Source organism: Eurosta solidaginis, chromosome 4 (assembly GCF_040869045.1).
Source record: "Eurosta solidaginis isolate ZX-2024a chromosome 4, ASM4086904v1, whole genome shotgun sequence".
Taxonomy (NCBI): domain Eukaryota; kingdom Metazoa; phylum Arthropoda; class Insecta; order Diptera; family Tephritidae; genus Eurosta; species Eurosta solidaginis.
This window is the reverse complement of record NC_090322.1, coordinates 110,327,671-110,349,900: the sequence shown is the minus strand read 5'-3', so window position 1 is coordinate 110,349,900 and position 22,230 is coordinate 110,327,671. Positions and strand designations below refer to the sequence as shown.

Below are 22,230 nucleotides of genomic sequence, written 5' to 3'. Positions count from 1 at the left end.
CGATATCTCGAAAAGGTGTCCACCTATAGAACTAAGGCCCACGCCCTTTTAAAATACTCATTAACACCTTTCATTTGATACCCATATCGTACAAATAAATTCTAGAGTCATCCCTGGTCCACCTGTATGGCGATGTCTCGAAAAGGCGTCCACCTATAGAACTAAGGCTCACTCCCTTTTAAAATACTCATTAACGCCTTTCATTTGCTACCCATATCGTACAAACAAATTCTAGAGTCAGCCCTGTTCCACCTTTATGGCGATATCCCTAAATGGCGTCCACCTATATAACTATGGCCCTCTTAAAATACTCTTTAATACCTTCCATTTGATACACATGTCATACAAACACAATCCAGGGTTACCATAGGTTCATTTTCCTACATGGGGATTTTCCCTTACTTTGTCTCCATAGCTCTCAACTGAGTATGTAATGTTCGGTTACACCCGAACTTAGCCTTCCTTTCTTGTTTTTTCTGGAACTTAATTTAAGAACATTGTACTTAATTTAAGAACATTCGTTGTCATTAATAGAACATTTGTTCATAATTTAAGACCAGCCGTTCTCTTTTCAAGTAAATGGTGTCAGTCCAAGAACAAGGTTGTTGTTTTAAGAACAAGTCATTCGTTTTTCAAGAACAAAAAGTAAGAACATGAAGAGCTTGAATTGAGTGTGGTGGTTCTGGATTTTAGAACGGCGTTTTTTCTGGTGTTGGCACTGCTATAACAACGGGGCTTTTTGTCTTAACCATTAAAATTTACACCTAAAAGAAGCTAAAATTTATTATGGAAATCACAAATACAATATATACTATCTTGATGGTATCCTTCCTTGCCAAGTATTATATTCATTGAATAAAATCATGCGATAAAGACGCACACATATGTATGTATACATGTACTTTTGTCAATTGGGATCAGTACCGTAAACGTATGAGTCATTATCTATAACTTTTCAAAGTATAATTCCACGTTTTACTATTATTGCCTCAGATGGTCATTGTGTTTTCATCCTGAAAGAATTTTCCATCCCGAAATACCACAATTTTGCTTAAACATTAGTATGGTAACGCTACTAGAAAACAAACTTTATAAAACTTCAAAAATTCCCAAATGCGTCAGAAATTTTTTAGTTGAACTACCATCTTTTTCATGCCGTGCATATAACAAATTTCAGTTATAAAAATCAAAATTGTATGTTGTAAATTAAAAATTTAAATAATAAAAATAAAAATACCTAAATCAAATAGAAAACATTAAAAATAAACAGTTTACTAAGGGAAGTTTTTTCGTAATTTCGCGCATATTCGAACACTAAAAGTAGTCACATATCGGTTGTTTTGAAACTTTTTCCTGAAAAGTGTTTCATGGGATGTTTGCTCTGAGCCAAGAATTATAGAAGGTACGGACATTGTGAATTCATACAAGTAAATAATCTTTCTATTCTTCCATTGCCATACCTACTTTTCAAATAATAGCAGACAGGGAGAATGGTTGTCGCGAATGGCCAGATAATGAAAGATAGGTTTGTTTTTTGCCCGCGGTTATTAAATTGAACTGTGTCTCAAATCAACTTTTCTTTTAAATGTGTATACTGAAAATCAGACTACATATTTCCTTGGCGGAAACATACATAGGTGGCAACACGGGACAGCTGATTATAAACTTTTTTTATTTGATTTGATACATCAACTTCCGGCGCAGTACTATTTTGACATTTTTCCATCGAATTTACAAAAACAAAGTACATGGAACTTTTATTTATGTTTGTAGGTATGTCACCATGCTGCCACCTTGTATCGTTCCGCCATGCATATTTCTATTCATTTCATCTAGTTTACAGATAAAATCTGAGCAGCCAGTTAAGCAAACATTTAAAAATATGTAACTAATGCAATAAACCAGTTGTCTAAAAAAATTTTTGAAAACACTATTGAGCAAATAATTTAAGTAATCGCTCTGAAAAAATTTACAATCGCTCACCACTTTTTTCTCAATTCCGCTTCTTTCTACTTGTGCCACTTTCAAAATAAACGGCTCATATGCAGACATCAAAATAAACGCTTAAGCGCCAATTAAGTAAGTAAGTTATACTACAGGACAGGGGTCGACTGCTAATACCCGTTCAAAAATGTCAGGAGAGTGTTTAAAAGACACGTTTTGGCCTCGTTATCTAAATCCGAATAATGATCTTTAACCGCTCCAAGACCTGGAGTACGATCGACAGTCTTCTGTCGCAGAACCCCTTTCAGCATAAAATTTAAATGGTTTTTTTTGCAAACAAATTTTGACGTTAGTAAAGTCTTTACTTTCAGGTTATTGATATCGACACCTTTTTCCAACATTTTTTGCAGTGTATGAGCAGTCGACCCCTGTCCTAAAGTATTATCAGCTGCAGACGTTACAAAAATGAATTATTTAAATTGTATTAATTTATGTACTATTTCCAAAAGGGGTCCTCTGTTATGCCCCCATCTCGTGTGATTCCAAAATACAACCTGGAGCTAAGGGCGGTCAATTTGACAGATGTCAAAACATCCTCCATTACATTATCGCTCTGAGCATGGTGCAATAAACCAGACAGGTGAAGTCAATATTACAAAATGGAGTCGCATTTGACAATACTCGACCTTATAAATTTGAGTGTTGCTTCTTGTAATATGTGCAGCATTAATTTTTTTAGTATTATAAAAAATTGTGCGTTAATACCTTTCTGAACTATGAAGTAACGTGCAGGAAAATAACGCCTGTGGTGTGTATTGCCTTTTGTGGTAGGGTGTTATTTCCTTTTTCTGAGAAACGTTTCAGACAACTGAATGGCGGGATCTTCAGATCATCACATTTAACAACAAAGGAATATGGAAATATAATGTTGACGTCAATGAGACTATTGACGATCTATAACAATATCATGGACTTGGAGATGAGTAGCTGTGAGGCTTGTCATATGAAAACGCATGATTAACGGCATACGGTCTCAAGACCCAACATTTTTCTTTGTAAACCTACCTCGCTCATTGAGCAAAACGAGGTGGCTGGTGTAAAAAAACAGAGGTTTTACAGTAACGATGGTTCAAAAACTCAGAGCTTATATATTTACCTGCTGGCAAAAAAGGAATCTGTGGTTTATCAGAAATTTATTTTAAACAGCCCTGGCTAACCCTGGAGAGGTTTAGACAAACATGAAATACTCCCAGCTGTGTGATCAAACTCGCCAGACATTGTTCTAATTTTCTATATCTATACACCTGACTCTCCGCTGTCTAACCCTCTTCTTCCTGTCTTCTTTCCTCTCCCCATACATTTTCTAGTTTACCATAATCGGCTCATCTAACTTCCCTATCATTTCCATTCTTCCGCAAATCCTCGCGCTTTTCCTCCTACTCTTCCCGCTCTTGATCTTGTACAAGTCCAAATTTCATTGTTACTCTCAAGCTTATCCTTATATTATTCTTAGTTTTCCTGTTAATCTCTTTTTACTACTTTGTCTCAAACCATTGCCCCATATTTGTACTCTCACTTTCCCTCTTACTGTAGTTATCTTCACTTTTTCGACTTCCTTCTAACTTCCTCTACTTTTCCTTCATTTTCCCCTGTTTTCTCTTTTCTTTTATGTCCCCGTTGTCTTCGATTTTCGGCACATTACATTACTAAGGTAGTACAAAAGGAACCAAATGTTTTTCCTCCCTAGTATTTTAAAATTCATGACTGGATTATGAGGGCAGGCGTGTCTGCTTTTACTGCGCCAAGGCTCTGAGTCACCCCAGTTCTCCGCTCCTTTTCCGGAACACGCACTCGCGTAAGAAGGAGTTATGAACTCCTAGTCCCCCACACCACGTGCTCCATTTGCCAGCTAGGAATATTTATGCTTGCGACATCGGTCCAATGCAGTTCATACTTTGGCCGGTGCCCCTTCATAGATGTTCCAGGCTTAGAAATGGATACCGTCCGCCCGGGCATTCGTTGCACTGTGCTGCGAAAACACAAGTACCAACCCATCAACACCAGGTACTCCAGCAGCAGTGGAAGAGCACACACGACAAAGCCTAATTCCGTTAAGTCTTGTCCACTCATCTCTAACTCCCAGAGGGACTGCGACGAAGATTAGCGGCGATGCCCCCACTCGAATCGCAGGTAACTGTCACAGCTCGCCAGACACTTTCATCGACAGCGCAGGGCTCATAAACTGCGTCGAATGGTAGCCGATGCTTACTTAAGCCTCTCACCAACTGCCCATACTCCTTTCAATACAGCGGCTAGCTAACTTTATCACATCTAAAAAGTTAACTTTTATTAATTTTAATAAAGCTGGAAAGACTTCACAACCTTCACAAATCAATTTTTGCTGCTCTCCGCATTGCGACTGATGTCCGGCAAGGCGAGCGTACGTTACGCAAGGTAATCGATTTAGCTTCGTCACACTTTATTTCGGCCGGTAGAAAAAACTGCACACTTAGCAAGAAAGCGTGACCTAGCGAGAAAACTCGCCACTAGAGTTCCCCATATTAGGAATCATAACTTCGATATTATGCGGTTGGTAAATGAGCACAAACATGCCAAATGGGAGGAGCATCCTAATAACTGCAAACCTCTCTGCGGGTGTCGGTAAACTGTGGTCAACCGTCAAGTCCCTATCTTATCCAACAAAACACAATGATAAAAATCCATCGCTTTTGGTGATAAAACTTTGTCGGACTCGAAGAAATTCGCGAGCGCTTTTTGCCGACAATTAAAAATGTATACTTCCGTAGGCAAGGTCAGACGTCGTGCAAACAGATGGGCACATAAACACAACCACAAAATGTCATCCATTACCATCACCCCACAGAGGTTGAAGAAGCCTTCAAAAAGGCCCAGCCCTCTAACTCAGTAGGCTCGGATGGAATAAACTTCCAAACGCAGTAGTTTCTAAAATAGACAGCTATCTCCCCGGTATTTCCAGTTTCCACAGCTCGCGCAACCTGGCATAATCACCGACAAAATCCATGGCCACTCTGTTTACGACGTGGAAAGAACAAATGATGCAAATATTAGACGTTGATATTGCTACCAACGTACAAAGCAATTGGCCGGCGGCTCATGTGCGACGCGTCACCAGTTTGGTCGCCTGGTCTTAAAAACACGTTCTGGAAAATGCTGCAGGTTTGTCAAAATTCTGCAATCGGAGCTGCCACGGGATGTGCCTACATAGTGAAGCAAAATAGCTCAACGTTAAAGAGCATAACGAAATGCTGAACAGGCAGTTTTTGCTAAACTCTCACAAACCGGGACACCTTAGCAAACAACTGCTTGATCCAGCCCATCCTTGGTTTTGCAGAACTTTCTTTTACTTTTTTTTCAAAGTTTAAAATTTTGTGTGAAGTTGGCATACAAAATTTAAAAACCTCTTTTTTATCTGAAAAGCCAGTACTTTTTTTTTCTTTTCAAGAACTCCAGAGCTTTTGAAATGCTACTTTTTATACCTTTCATGAAAATGAAATGGTATATTAACTACGATCCGATGTTTGTAACGTTGAGAAATATAGAAGATAGGCTCACCATTAAGTATACCGAATTGATCAGGGCGACGAACTGAGTTGATATAGCCATGTCCGTCTGTCTGTTTGAACGCAAACAAGTCCCTCAAATTTTGAGATATCTCAATGAAATTTGGCACAAGGATGTATTTTTGTATTATATTAGACATTTGTCGGATCCGGTAGGATCGGACCACTATAACATATATCTCCCATATAACCGATCGTTCAGATAAGACGATTTTGATTATTCCTGCCGCAATTCAGAAAGTATAAACGTGAAACTCGGCGATATATATTCTAATATATCATAGAAGATATCCTGAAAAAATCACTTGGAGCGGAGCTATATATAGTTATATCCCATAAATCCGATCGTTCAGATAGAAAGATTTTTGGCCATTTCTCCCTTAATTTAGTAAGTATAAACGTGAAACTCGATGATATATATTTTAATATATTATAGAAGATTTTCTGAAAAAAATCACTTTGATCGGAGCTATATATAGTTATATCCCATACAACCGATCGTACGGATAGAAAGATTTTTGGCAATTTCTCCTTAATTTCCAATATAAAAACATTAAACATGGTGATATTTATTCTAATATAACATAGAATATTTCATGAAAAAATCATTTCGATCGGAGCTACATATAATATATGTATATCCCATACAACCGATCGTTCAGATAGAAAGATTTTTAGCCATTTCTCCCTTAATTTCCAATATAAAAATGATAAACTTGGTGATATTTATTCGAATATATCATAGAGGATTTCCTGAAAAATCACTTTGATCGGAGCTATATATAGTATATATCCCATACAACCGATCGTTCAGATAGAAATAGTTTTGGCAATTTCTCCCTTAATTTCCAATATAAAAATGTTAATATTTTATTGCTATTTTTGGAGCTTTTCGGCCGGTTGATTTAAATAAAACAGGGATTTATTAGATCCTACGCGTTTCGACGCTTATTCGCGTCTTCATCAGGAACTCATATGACATTTAACGTTTAAAATTCGAATAATAATATTTTTATCACAACATATAATTATGTACATAGCAAACATAAATACACAGATACGTTTTCAAACATTGAGCAACTTGCACGTCCTCTACCGTCAACATCACGCATTGCATTCCGATCGAAATCTTTTATGTTTGCTATGTACATACTGATAAAAATATTAGTATTCGAATTTTAAATGTTAAATGTCAAATAAATTCCTGATGAAGACGCGAATAAGCGTCGAAACGCGTAGGGTCTAATAAATCCCTGTTTTATTTAAATCAACCGGCCGAAAAGCTCCAAAAATAGCAATAAAAATATAATTTTTGCTTGGCCCAACAAAAATACATATAAAAATGTTAAGCTTGGTGATATTTATTTATTTTTTTTTTTTTTTTGGTGATATTTATTCTTATATATCATAGCAGATTTCCTGAAAAAATCACTTTGATCGGAGATATATGTATATAGTATATACCTATCCCATACCACCGATCTTTCAGATAGAAAGAAAAACTGAAAGGAAAAAGTGAATATTGGGCGTAATTTTGCAGAACTTTTTTCCTCCTTTTCAGGAACTCCTAATTTTTGAAAAGTTACCCAGAACAACTTTTTTTAATTTTTTTAAAATTTTTGATTTATGTAAATATTTGGTGAAATTCTGCGGTTTTCAACATTTTGTATGCTGCGTGAAGTTGGCATACAAAAACATTTAAACCTTTTTTTCTAGCTAAAAAGCCAGACCATTTTGTATTTTTTCCAGGAACTCCAGAACTATTTGAACAGTTTCTTTTTTTTTTCCGAGATATCAACTTCACAGACATTTGGTTAGGACGTTTGTGAATTAAGCTAACGATATAAAACATACATACATACGTACTAGAGGTTTACGCCGATCACTTTCTCGGCGGCGGCGGCGACGTGGGTGACGCGCCGGAGTACGCCGGTGTTCTTACTTTAAAAAGCTTGATTTTTCTATTTAAAAAGATAATACTTTGGAAAGGTTTTATTTTTATGTATTTAAGGAAATTAACGTTTCGACCATTTCGGAAAGATCCGGGATTTTTGCCTCAAAAACCTCCAGTTCGTTCAATAATTTTCAGAAGTAGCTCTTTGCGGAGGGATTGCCCCTCGTTCAATTACTCCAGGGAGGCTTTGAACCTAACCCCGGTCTTTGGAAGGTACTGCTACGTCTGCTGAAAAGAAATAGAGATACACAAAATGGTCACACTTTTGTCTGTATATCTCGTGCAAAGCTTAGTTTCACCTGGGGTTAACTCCTAATAATCGTGGCGAACACAATCATTTGTGGCTCCTTGCCGGTCACGCACAAAGGCAACTTGCGGTTGCTATTAATGGTCTATTAATACTCATGACCCTCGTGGCACAGAGCGCATCCAGTTTTTTCGAGCTACAATTCCCGAACAGTAGCAATCCCAACCACCAGTCGCTACCACGCCTCCTTACTCTCACACCGTATGCCAGCACAGAAGCTATAGGACTGCGACTTCTAACTCATATGTACGTCGTCGACGTCACTTTCCTAGAAGATCTAGGTGTAGTTCCGAAGACTTTCTAATTGATGTTTTTGTCGCGCTATGCTGCCGAGCTACACCAGAGAAACACCTTCAAACATTAGGGAGTGACTATTCGTCCAAGGATGCCGCCCTCTAAATCATAAGCACTCTAAGTGGATGTCATTGCGTAACCATGGGTGACGTTTGTGTTCACAACGTTGATTTCAATAGTCTTCGTTAAATCAAAAGGATATTTTAGAAACGATGACCGCGTAGCTTCAGTTTTCAGACTAGTTCGACTGTCCACTACGTTAGGGTAGTAGCACACACGGTCATTAGTTCGATTGTCTTGGAAAAACTTTTGCTTCACCACTTTGGGTGTTCTTGCGAAAGACAAAGCCTCACCTGGTAAATATATGTGACAACGTATTGACATTTGTAAAAGTAGCCGTAACGCGTAGGTTATATTTAAACTTGGTTGGTATGCTATAAACAATGTGATTAACTCCAAGGGACTAGTTTTGGATAGGGCCGCCAACCTTAGGAAATGTCAAACCGGGAGACTTGGGTGTTGAAGGATGAAGTGTGAAAATCAAAATTAACATTTCAGACGCTTTGTATAGTTTCGCAAATAAATAACAGGTGTTTAAATGTAAGCCCGAGTGATTTTCAAACCCTTCTCATACGTACATATATCCTCAACTTAAGTATGAGGTAAGAATCATTTCAAAGGAGTGTTTATGCCCCTAGAACCTACTAAAGGATTTTGCATCACTGATTTCGCTTATTCCTTCAGCCAATCGCAGTGCAAAATTTTTTTTGTAAATCGGCACCTTTTTTGGGTAATTTGCTTTTTTAACAACTTTATTATAAAACTTTTCTTTTAGTGTTTTGTTTTAATAACTTGGTGAATTGGGTGATCCAAAGTCTGTGTTAAGCTTACATCGAAGTAGCAGTGAAGCGCATCCGTTGATACCACTTTCCACCATATCCGACCAATTTTCGACCATATCCGACCAATTTTCGACATGAACAATAAATGGCCTAAACAGTCTTAAACGAGTAGAAAATATAGTAACGCGCCGGACGCCGCCGCCGCGCCGATATTTTTGACATTCGGCGGCGGCGAGCGAAAAACGACTAAAATCGGCGGCGGCGGCGGCGTTTATCGGCGGCGTGTACCTCTAATACGTACATACGTAGATATGAATGATTTAGTTTACCTACATTTGCATGAAACTGTTGAGCTAAAGGTCCACCATTCTCGAAGTTTACTTTTTTCAATTGACTACTATTCATTGTTGTTGGAAGTGAACACCATGTTTCCGACGCATGTCTGCTTAACGGCGGTATATATTTTGTTGGCATTGTTAACAAAGATAGATTTTGCGATTGTTTTATATATGATGTCTTCATGTAATTATTTATAGCTGGACCATAAGGTAAATTAATCAATGGAGATTGCTGAAAATTTCCTGTATTTCGTTCAAACGCATTTAAGTCATTTATAAACAAATCATTAGGTGGGGTTGATTCCGTTGACTCGAAATTCGGTGCTATCAAACCTTGGCCCACAACTTGTTGTGGCTGTACAATTTTGTAAGATTGCTCACGTATAAGATGCTGCTGACGCGAAATATGAGATTCTAATGCGTATTGCTTTTGTAATAGTTGACGCTTTTGTTGCAAAAGTCTGTGTTGGAGTAATTGTTGTTGAAGTGGTTGCCGCTGTAACGCCAACGGGTTCATGTTGCAAAGCAATGTCATATCTCCTCGAGCAGATGCAGCCATCGGAAGACTGTATGCATCAATTCTCATATTATTCAACAATGGTGTCGGTACATCAACGCCATCCAAACTATGAATTGGACGTACTAAATGTGGAGTCCTTGGTACATTGGGCATTTGTATAAACTGTTGATGTAAGTCTAGCGGCAGTCTATTTGGTATTGCGTAAAATTGACTATTTTGAAATTGATAAACCCCCCCGTCATCTAAGGGTACTTTATTGCTACGGTATTTGGATTCCAGTGATACAACTTCTCTTTGTAGTTGCTGCAATTCCAACCAACAGTATGGCTTTTGAATATCGTAGCGATAGCTTCCATAGCCCACACCAGAATTTAAAATTGTCGTAGAATTAACAAGTCCTTGAGCAACAAGACCATCACTTGCCCGTCGACCTTCCCTGGAAATACAGACAAACAGATACATAAGTAAGTATTTTTGTATTGGACATGCTCAAAATTTTCGTTTTCGCCAAGGTAGAAATGTATACATGAATACTTAAAAAAATTCCCAAAAACCAGAAAAATAGTTATTGAAATAATAAAAAATGGTATATGATATTTGGCCATAGAAATCCTTCCCTAAATCAATGACGTCAGATTGTGGGAAATTATTTGAGGGATATTTCACTATAAAATTTGGAAAAAGGGAATTTTCTTTGTCTCCCATATAAAAATAGGATTTTCTTGTAGCTATGAAATCATATTATTACTAAAAATAATCAGGAGTCTTACTTAATAATACTGTAAAATGATTAATTCATTCGTATTATACAGCCGTCCATGGCAAAAAGGCAGTAAAGTATAAAAAGTGAAATCAGAGAAATCTGAAGTGGGAGTTTTACGTTTGGTACACAACAAAAGCTATTGAATATGATCTTTATGGAGAACCTGATAACGTGATTCTGGTACATAATTATTTTCAGAGCCCTAAACTCCCTTATAGTATTTTGTAAATATAAAAGCAGTAATAATACGAACGCAATTGTATAACAAAAAATTAGTATAACATTTACTCTACTTATACCTTCAGATATGTATGTTTAATGAGTAATATGATTTTTTATTGAGAAAATACAAATTGATAATGAGAAATGTAATTTCATAATGAGAATTCATAAATTGGTAATTTTTTTGAGTTTGCGTAATTAACATTTTAACATTTATTCAGGATTTAAAATTAGCACAATAAGATATTGAAATCTTTTTAGCACAACAATGAATTAGTATTGACAGTCGGTTTCGACATGCGTACAAATATATGAACTTAAACTAAAAACTTAAACTAAGCCATATCAATGTGAAGACAGTATGTAATTATCTTAGTATGAGAGAAAGTTACACTGTTTTAATATAATAATAAATTAAATACACAATGAATAAGTGAGAAAAAAGGAATGTAGTCAAGATAAAGATATAGATAGATATAGATATTCGGATATTTTAGTGGTAAGATTAGGTTTTCAAGTAGAAAAGTAGCTAAGGAGGACTCTCCTATAGTTGTTTTGGTTTAGGGTATTTTTTTAAGCAGCAGGAATGGAGTGTCAGAGATGCGCAGCGTTGACAAAGAACAGTCTTGTGGAATTAACATAGTTAAATAAAGGAATAGTTCAAATAAATGAACGAGTGAATTTACTAAACACAAGTTTGTTATATAAAAACAACGGCGTTTGTTGTTGAATTAGTCGGTAGAGAAAAATGCAACTTCTAGCCTTCTGATAATTGAATATACTACAACCTAGAAGTTTAGACTTCCAGGCCGAGATATGGTCAAACTTTCTCAACCCAAACGCGTAACGTGTGACTTAATTAAACGAAACATCAATTTTTTGTAGCAGATATAGAGTCTAACTTGTTATAAACTAGCTCAGAATAGGTTAGTATAGGTAGAATGAGTTGCATGGCTAATTTTTTCCGGATTTGAAAAGGCGTGTAGGTTGCAGACTTCCGTAAACTACGCAACAAGAAGACTAAAAAAGCTTTTCTCTAATTAAATGTAATAAGTATGCTGGAAACTGAACATAAACGGAAAATGTAAATAAATGAAAGAACAGTAATCGTAAACAAAAATCCTTAACAACAAATATATGTACATGGGGCGGCAAACAGTAAAGCTTATGTATAGGTTGATCATCCCGGCATTGCAGCGTTGTTGTCCTGACGGCGAACGCGTACATTAGGGTGGTTTAAAAAAATGTTTGATTTTTTTTGGGGCACCCCCAAAAATGTTTCATTTTGTTAGATTTTAAGTTTACCAAAGTTTGAGCACAATTGTAAGATGTTAACTCGTGCCACTGGGGCGTCAAAATTTTGAATATCTCGAGTTTTTGGCAGTTTGGCGACTTCGGCGACCCATATCTCTGGAACGGGTGAACCCATTTGCCTGTGTCATACATGGAATTAAAGGCAATACTGTTAATAATATTTTATATGCAATAAAAAAAATAAGTACATAAGTAGTACTAAATTCGACACAAAAAAGCTAATGTCCCTAAAAACGTGACCAGGTACCCCTTAGAGGGAAGATGGAACTTATTGTGAAGAAACCCATTTTCCTTACTATATTATCAATTTTGGAATTATGTATTTAAAAAGTCAAGAATAATAAATATCTTTTTTTTATTTTATTCTTATTTAAATTTATTCAAGGGACTGACATAATGTGATTTTGGAGCTATCTGGATACAGCTGACGGCATCTGCTGACTACTTGGAGAACGTATTGTTTTTGGTGCTCGTTCTTTGTAAGTAATTGGTTGTAATCTGTGATGAGCTTCACTCCTCGCTTTGCCATGTCGTTCACAACTTTCAAGTTGTTTACCATCCTTTATCCCTCCTGGTTGTTGATATTCTGCGGCCAAGTTGCAGGATCTTTTTCCAGAAATTCGGTGTTAATATTTAATCTTTTAACAACAGGTAAGTCTCACTTGTAATTAGGGCTGGAAGACCTTTTTCTAGGCATTTCGGCAGTTGTTCTATTTTTAGTTTGGTCGCATATTTCTTGAATACTTCTCATTTTCTTCTGCTTGAATTGTTAAAATTTTTGTTGCAATTTGGCTATTTACGGTGTTTTACACTGTCGGGTCAAACAATGCCAGGACAATAAGTTCAGGACTAAGATAACATAGGTAATTTATCATTTTGTTAATTCCTTTTTCTGATATTTCTTTGCCAATGCTTTCGTATTTTAATATATTTTCAATGAGGTATAGGTCTTGTTTTGGTGCTAAACACTCTCTGGGGGCGTTAAACCAGGCTTTATACTCGAAACATGAAAACACAAAGTGCTTCTAGGGTCTCTTGTTCTTGGAAAGTCAGCTTAAACTGGTCACAGAAGAGTTGTATTTTCAGGCACTAAATAGCTTTTGCCATCTACGGGGCATGGTGTACTGGACCTGTAGACCTGAATTGCACATCTTTTCCGTCAAGATGGCCAAGATATACCAATGCCAAATATTACAGCTCTTTGTAGTCGTCTCTTGGCTGGCATTCCATAAGTTCTCTTTGCAGTTCTTCTTTGATATTCTGTACTTCTTCTTTTGGCAGTAGTTTCAAAACATTCGCGCCTACTTCGGACTTGGATTTATCAATCGCCGACGATTCTTTTAGAAACCTCTTGAATATGTCTGGTTGAGGTTCAGATGTGCAGCCAAACTTGCACTCAAAAACCCCTCTCAACAATACTTCTGCAACGTGGTGTCGGCGCGCTATGTACAGGAGCTTTCGACATAATATCTGCTCCAGGATATAGCACGCTCCATTGAGTCTCCCAGTATTTGATGCTATTGTATCGAAGCACATAGCCACGACCAAGCTCTCAAGCTCTAGGACTTCTTTGAAGCCACGCTTGATTCTCTTCGGGGCAGATGGTCCTTCAGATTTTACGTTCATCTCGAGCTCTTCATACGGCTTTTAACGTCCTTTTGACTTTTCAGTTGTCTCGTCGTCCATGAGCTTCACCGTCTGTGTGAACAATGAGATGAGACAATAAGTATAAAGTTAATATAGATGGAAATTTTAGCTAGTGATCTACATAGATCTTATAAAGTTTCGCTACAAATAAAACATTTTTTTTTTAAATGCTTACCTAAATTTCCCGCTTCAAGTTCTTTGTCCAAGACCTTCCGTTGGTTCTGTAGTAATCTTTCTTCAGGTTGAGATAACTTCAGGGCAACTCCGAGCATGGAACCTAGCCTTCCTTTCTGTCTTTGTTTCAATAGAAACTCCTTGTCTTCTTCTAAAGTCATCATCGTCAGGGCATCTTGGTGGGCAATATCAATGAGATCACCCAACTTTAGGGTAAACTCTTTTACACCATTTCTTGCACTTTCCGTTTTTCTATTCTTGTACTTTTGCATTTTTCTTCAATCATTGTACAGTTTTTCCAGCTTTTCTATGATATTTTTGTTTTGTTTTGTAGGAATTCGAGCTTTTATCCAAAAAACAAAAAACTCATCAACAGTAGTTGTGGCAGAGTCTCTCACATTTAACTTCATAGTACGCAAATTTTTTAACATAGTAGCTAGAACTTGTCGATTGGAGGACAGCTTATATCCAGTTATCTGATGAGCTGGATAGTCAATTAGAAAAATTTTGTCTCTACCTCTACTTCTCACGCCAGATGTAGAAGTAATCCCTTTGACGAGAAATAAAAATGTTCACTAGAAGAAAGAATAAATGACCCAAAATAACACTAACTAAAACAAAGAGAACGTCTTGGTAGGTACCGACCTAACTAAAATAAAAATGTCTTTTGTAGTTAGCTTAGTTTTTTAAACTCGATCACACGAACTTAGAACAAAGTACGACTTCCGGTGTTCAGCGAATACTTTTCAACAGACCAAGAAACAAAATCATAAAAGCAAAAACCAGCTAGCTATCATTTTCTTTTTTTAATAAAAAACTCTGATTACCTGGACTTCTACTTAAAGTATAACAATAGTAGTAGGGTAACCCAATACATTTTTAAACTAGTTTGGTTTTACCTACTTGGGGTCGCCAGTGATAAAGTATGAGGAAAAATAGAGACATACCTGACATAACAAAACAACAACATTGCTGTGGGTTTCAAACTAACGGTATACCAAAGAAAACATATTTAAATGAAATGGGAATCCAAAGTACAAGTATTTGTCCATAATAAGCAATAATAATACAAATAATGCATCTTCGCTCAAAGGGGTACCTAGTCACGTTTTTAGGGGCACTGGCTTCATCTCGATTTCAGTACTACTTAGGAACTTTTTTATTGCATTTTTTATTAACAGTATCGCCTTTAATTTGATGTATGACACTGGCCCGTTCCAGAGATATGGGTCGCCGAAGTCGCCAAACTGCCAAAAAATCGAGAATTTCAAAACTTTGAGGCCCCAGTGGCACGGGTTAACATCTTCCGATTGTGCTCAAACTTTGGCAATCTTAAAATCTAAATCTGCGTAATCAGCGGTTTCAGCTTTGAAATTCATTTTCTTACCACTATGTGTAGCATTTCTAATATGAAGCGCTTGTTGTATTTTTCCCTTTTTCTAAGATTGAAACCTTCTCGAAGTCAGGATAATGTTCAGTTTCCAGGAAACTTATTACAGTTAATAAGGGAAACGTCTTTTTAGTCATCCAAACATATCTGAAGGTGTAAGTAGAGTAAATGTTTGGTATACAAATTTTTGTTTTTTTGTTATACAATTTTTTTGTATTATTTTGCAATGACTTCAGACTGAAGTCGAAATATCGGATAAATAAACAAATAACAACATATATTGTTTTTATTTATATCGGCCTGTGAGTTCAAAAAAAAAAAACAAAAAAAAAATCAAAAATACTTTATACCGACGGCCCAAAAAACAACAAAATCATGTCTAAACGGAGGGCACATCGAGAAGTCCTACCCACTTCAAACGTCTACAAAAATATGAAAAAGGGTTATAAATAAAACAAGACCTCAACAGACACGACTTCGATGCTTTCTTCGAAAGTGAAGAACTTTTGACAAAAAACACAAAACCAATATCAAAAACATACAGACGAACAAGTACGAGGGTTTAAAAGAGAAACAACAACAACTCTTGAACATTAGGGTGATACCTGAATGGATCCCTAACACGACAAATTTAAAAATACCTGAAAACATCCAGTGTTTTTTTTCTCTTGGCCCCAAATACGCATTGCCCACAGAAATTTAACAATTTCCACTATCTAAAATGAGAGCAGATGGATAAAACTACATTCAAACAATTAAGAAAAAGGACAAACAAGAAATTGAAGGGAATAACCCAACGACACTAATAAGAAATCATATTAACAAGACGACAACACAAAAGTTTCGTCTTAAGTGTAAAACATCAGATCCACCCCGTATTTATGGTCTCCCCAAAATCCACAAGGAAGGCATCCCACTTAGGCCCATTTGTTCGTCCGTCAATTCTCAATCCTATAATCTATGTAAATCTGTCATCCAAATGTTTTAAAAGCTTACCGCCTCATCTAAATACAACATAAAAGACGCGATTGATTTCAAGAACAAAATAAAAAATACATATGTCAATGATGACGAAAGTTTAGTATCGTTCGATGTTGTGTCGTTATTCCCTAGTATCCGTGTGGATCCTGAACTCGAAATAATAGGGTCCAAGTGCAACAAGATACAAGAGCACACAACTATGACCAAAGAAATTTCTTGACAGTAGTCAAGTTCTGTATAAAAGAAAATAGATATTTTAAATACAACAGCAAAATATACGAGCAACGCTCAGGGATGCCGATGAGATCACCAGCGTCACCTGTTATAGCAGATATTATATGGAGGAGCTGCTAACCAGGTTTGAGACGGACTCGGTTAACAAACCACGATTGCTCACCAAATATGTGGATGATCTATTCGCCATAGTCAAGAGTGAAGACATGGACATAATGCTTAATCTGCTCAATGGGTATTACAAATCAATTAAGTTCACGTTAGAGAGAGAAAAAGATGGGCAAATGCCTTTTATAGATACCACTTGTCATTGGAAGGAACAACAAGTTTACAATAGATTGGTATAGAAAGCCAACCGCATCTGGGAGATTGATTAGCCATATCAATGTGAAAACAGTATGTAATTATCTTAGTATGAGAGAAAGTTACACTGTTTTAATATAATCAGCCCAATTCTAAACGAAAATTCCGTGCGAGTTTTCTCCCTTCTCCCATTCCTCGTATTCTAAATAAAAATTCCTTGTGAGTTTTTTCACTTCTCCCTTTCCTCCTATTCTGAACAATATTCGAAAAAGCGGAAACCGGTTATGGGAGAAAAGTAGGTATTATGAATGTGAGGGAGAGGGAGATTTCTCTGCCATTTCATAGGAGTTTTTTCACCTGTTAAATTAAAGGGAATGCATCAAAATAGTTAAAGGAAATTGGTTATTTTAAGAAAGAACACTTATTTGTACAAATTTGTGTTAAAAGATGTATTTATATTCTACCACAATATTCTCACTTCTAATACAACAACAACTACAACCACAATATTCTTTATTTTAAGTTGAAAAGTATATCATAAGCAACGGTAGAGCTCTTGGTATACAAATTTGATGCAGCCATCCAGAAATTGCGCAAGGATTTTTTAATAAGGCTTAAATAGATTTTGGCATATGATGAAGGACGAATTCAACTCAACTTGGCCGCCAGAAAATTGCTTTGCTGAATGAAAGCAGGCAACTCCGGCAGATTTGTGTGCGGCCGTCTTCTTCTTATGTTCTGCTGTTGATGTTGCTGTGGCACCAATTCATTACTCATTTCAGTGAATACCACATGAAATGAAATAAATACTGTGCAATGTTTATATTTTATTTCTTAATTTCCAACAAATTTGCAACAATAATTAAACTTTAAAATTTTTTAAACAAAATAAGAAATGTGCAACGAAATTTCAATTGACAAAACAGCTGACTTCGAAAATTCGAAATTCCTATTCCCCAATTATTGTTCTCCCTAGGAGAACAGAATTCGAGGAATTTTTCCGCGGGAATAAAAAAATCCGCGAGAACAAAATTCCGCGAGAATATTTAGAATTGGTCTGAATAATAAATTAAATACACAATGAATAAGTGAGAAAATAGGAATGTAGTCAAGATAAAGATATAGATAGATATAGATATTCGGATATTTTAGTGGTAAGATTAGGTTTTCAAGTAGAAAAGTAGCTAAGGAGGACTCTCCTATAGTTGTTTTGGTTTAGGGTATTTTTTTAAGCAGCAGGAATAGAGTGTCAGAGACGGGCAGCGTTGACAAAGAACAGTCTTGTGGAATTAATAAAGGAATAGTTCAATTAAATGAACGAGTGGATTTACTAAACACAAGTTTGTTATATAAATCAACGGCGTTTGTTGTTGAATTAGTCGGTAGAGAAAAATGCAACTTCTAGCCGTCTGATAATTGAATATACTACAACCTAGAAGTTTAGACTTCCAGGCCGAGATATGCTCAAACTTTCTCAACCCAAACGCGTAACGTGTGACTTAATTAAACGAAACATCAATTTTTTTTAGCAGATATAGAGTCTAACTTGTTATAAACTAGCTCAGGATAGGTTAGTATAGGTAGAATGAGTTGCATGGCTAATTTTTTCCTGATTTGAAAAGGCGTGTAGGTTGCAGACTTCCGTAAACTACGCAACAAGAAGACTAAAAAAGCTTTTCTCTAATTAAATGTAATAAGTATGCTGGAAACTGAACATAAACGGAAAATGTAAATAAATGAAAGAACAGTAATCGTAAACAAAAATCCTTAACAACAAATATATGTACATGGGGCGGCAAACAGTAAAGCTTATGTATAGGTTGATCATCCCGGCATTGCAGCGTTGTTGTCCTGACGGCAAACGCGTACATTAGGGTGGTTTAAAAAAATGTTTGATTTTTTTTGGGGCACCCCCAAAAATGTTTCATTTTGTTAGATTTTAAGTTTACCAAAGTTTAGCACAATTGTAAGATGTTAACCCGTGCCACTGGGGCGTCAAAATTTTGAATATCTCGAGTTTTTGGCAGTTTGGCGACTTCGGCGACCCATATCTCTGGAACGGGTAAACCCATTTGCCCCTGTCATACATGGAATTAAAGGCGATACTGTTAACAATATTTTATATGCAATAAAAAAATATGTACATAAGTAATACTAAATTCGACACAAAAAAGCTAATGTCCCTAAAAACGTGACCAGGTACCCCTTAGAGGGAAGATGGAGCTTATTGTGAAGAAACCCATTTTCCTTACTATATTATCAATTTTGGAATTATGTATTTAAAAAGTCAAGAATAATAAATGTCTTTTTTATTTTATTCTTATTTAAATTTATTCAAGGGACTGACAGAATGTGATTTTGGAGCTATCTCGATACAGCTGACGGCATCTGCTGACTACTTGGAGAACGTATTGTTTTTGGTGCTCGTTCGTTGTAATCTGTGATGAGCTTCACTCCTCGCTTTGCCATGTCGTTCACAACTTTCAAGTTGTTTACCATCCTTTGTCCCTCCTGGTTGTTGATATTCTGCGGCCAAGTTGCAGGATCTTTTTCCAGAAATTCGGTGTTAATATTTAATCTTTTAACAACAGGTAAGTCTCACTTGTAATTAGGGCTGGAAGACCTTTTTCTAGGCATTTCGGCAGTTGTTCTATTTTTAGTTTGGTCGCATATTTCTTGAATACTTCTCATTTTCTTCTGCTTGATTTGTTAAAATTTTTGTCGCAATTTGGCTATTTACGGTGTTTGACACTGTCGGGTCAAACAATGCCAGGGCAATAAGTTCAGGACTAAGATAACATAGGTAATTTATCATTTTGTTAATTCCTATTTCTGATATTTCTTTGCCAATGCTTTCGTATTTTAATAGATTTTCAATGAGGTCTAGGTCTTGTTTTGGTGCTAAACACTCTCTGGGGGCGTTAAACCAGGCTTTATACTCGAAACATGAAAACACACTTCAGACTGAAGTCATTGCAAAATAATACAAAAAAATTGTATAACAAAAAAACAAAAATTTGTATACGAAACATTTACTCTACTTACACCTTCAAATATGTTTGGAAGACTAAAAAGACGTTTCCTTATTAACTGTAATAAGTTTCCTGGAAACTGAACATTATCCTGACTTCGAGAAGGTTTCAATCTTAGAAAAAGGGAAAAATACAACAAGCGCTTCACATTAGAAATGCTACACATAGTGGTGAGAAAATGAATTTCAAAGCTGAAACCGCTGATTACGCATATGCCTACTGAAACCTGTTAAGCGTATACAAAAAATGGCAATATTTGCACATACGTATGTACACTAGGGTGGTTTTATCTCATAGGGTAAACAAAATGTTAGAATTTTTTTGGGGGCACCCCTCTAAAATGTTTCATTTGGTTAGATTTTAAGATTGCCAAAGTTTGAGCACACTGGGGCCTCAAAGTTTTGAAAATCTCGATTTTTTGGCAGTTTGGCGACTTCGGCGACCCATATCTCTGGAACGGGCCAGTGTCATACATCAAATTAAAGGCGATACTGTTAATAAAAAATGCAATAAAAAAGTTCGTAAGTAGTACTGAAATCGAGATGAAGCCAGTGCCCCTAAAAACGTGACTAGGTACCCCTTTGAGCGAAGATGCATTATTTGTATTATTATTGCTTATTATGGACAAATACTTGTACTTTGGATTCCCATTTCATTTAAATATGTTTTCTTTGGTATACCGTTAGTTTGAAACCCACAGCAATGTTGTTGTTTTGTTATGTCAGGTATGTCTCTATTTTTCCTCATACTTTATCACTGGCGACCCCAAGTAGATAAAACCAAACTAGTTTAAAAATGTATTGGGTTACCCTACTACTATTGTTATACTTTAAGTAGAAGTCCAGGTAATCAGAGTTTTTTATTAAAAAAAGAAAATGATAGCTAGCGGGTTTTTGCTTTTATGATTTTGTTTCTTGGTCTGTTGAAAAGTATTCGCTGAACACCGGAAGTCGTACTTTGTTCTACGTTCGTGTGATCGAGTTTAAAAAACTAAACTAACTACAAAAGACAAATTTTAATTTAGTTAGGTCGGTACCTACCAAGACGTTCTCTTTGTTTTAGTTAGTGTTATTTTGGGTCATTTATTCTTTCTTCTAGTGAACATTTTTATTTCTCGTCAAAGGGATTACTTCTACATCTGGCGTGAGAAGTAGAGGTAGAGACAAAATTTTTCTAATTGACTATCCAGCTCATCAGATAACTGGATATAAGCTGTCCTCCAATCGACAAGTTCTAGCTACTATGTTCAAAAATTTGCGTACTATGAAGTTAAATGTGAGAGACTCTGCCACAACTACTGTTGACGAGTTTTTTGTTTTTTGGATAAAAGCTCGAATTCCTACAAAACAAAACAAAAATATCATAGAAAAGCTGGAAAAACTGTACAATGATTGGAGAAAAAAAAGAGGTCCTAGAGCTAGAGAGCTTGGTGGTGACTATGTGCTTCGATACAATAGCATCAAATACTGGGAGACTCAATGGAGCGTGCTATATCCTGGAGCAGATATTAGGTCGAAAGCTCCTGTACATAGCGCGCCGACACCACGTTGCAGAAGTATTGTTGAGAGGGGTTTTTGAGTGCAAGTTTGGCTGCACATCTGAACCTCAACCAGACATATTCAAGAGGTTTCTAAAAGAATCGTCGGCGATTGATAAATCCAAATCCGACGTAGGTGCGAATGTTTTGAAACTACTGCCAAAAGAAGAAGAACAGAATATCAAAGAAGAACTGCAAGGAGAACTTATGCAATGCCAGCCAAGAGACGACTACAAAGAGCTGTAATAGTTGGCATTGGTATATCTTGGCCATCTTGACGGAAAAGATGTGCAATTCAGGTCTACAGGTCCAGTACACCATGCCCCGTAGATGGCAAAAGCTATTTAGTGCCTGAAAATACAACTCTTCCGTGACCAGTTTAAGCTGACTTCCCAAGAACAAGATACCCTAGAAGCACTTTGTGTTTCATGTTTCGAGTATAAAGCCTGGTTTAACGCCCCCAGAGAGTGTTTAGCACCAAAACAAGACCTAGACCTCATTGAAAATCTATTAAAATACGAAAGCATTGGCAAAGAAATATCAGAAAAAGGAATTAACAAAATGATAAATTACCTATGTTATCTTAGTCCTGAACTTATTGCCCTGGCATTGTTTGACCCGACAGTGTAAAACACCGTAAATAGCCAAATTGCGACAAAAATTTTAACAAATCAAGCAGAAGAAAATGAGAAGTATTCAAGAAATATGCGACCAAACTAAAAATAGAACAACTGCCGAAATGCCTAGAAAAAGGTCTTCCAGCCCTAATTACAAGTGAGACTTACCTGTTGTTAAAAGATTAAATATTAACACCGAATTTCTGGAAAAAGAT

The 22,230-nt window shown here is 36.4% G+C and overlaps 1 protein-coding gene across 10 annotated transcripts in view; it reads right to left on the bottom strand.

Moving 5' to 3' along the window:
• The window catches only part of Sik2 (Salt-inducible kinase 2), a 964,644-nt gene that overhangs the window by 84,959 nt on the left and 857,455 nt on the right, over positions 1-22,230 (bottom strand). For 9 of the 10 annotated variants that reach the window (XR_010952760.1, XR_010952759.1, XR_010952762.1 and 6 more), the window contains one exon: positions 9,277-10,237. Coding sequence is in view for 3 of the 10 variants with exons in the window: in XM_067782444.1 (XP_067638545.1) it covers positions 9,277-10,237 (961 nt within the window). In the remaining 7 variants the exon portion in view is untranslated. Of the gene's footprint in view, positions 1-9,272; positions 10,238-22,230 lie in introns of all 10 variants that reach the window. The other variant, XM_067782445.1, reaches the window with a different exon arrangement.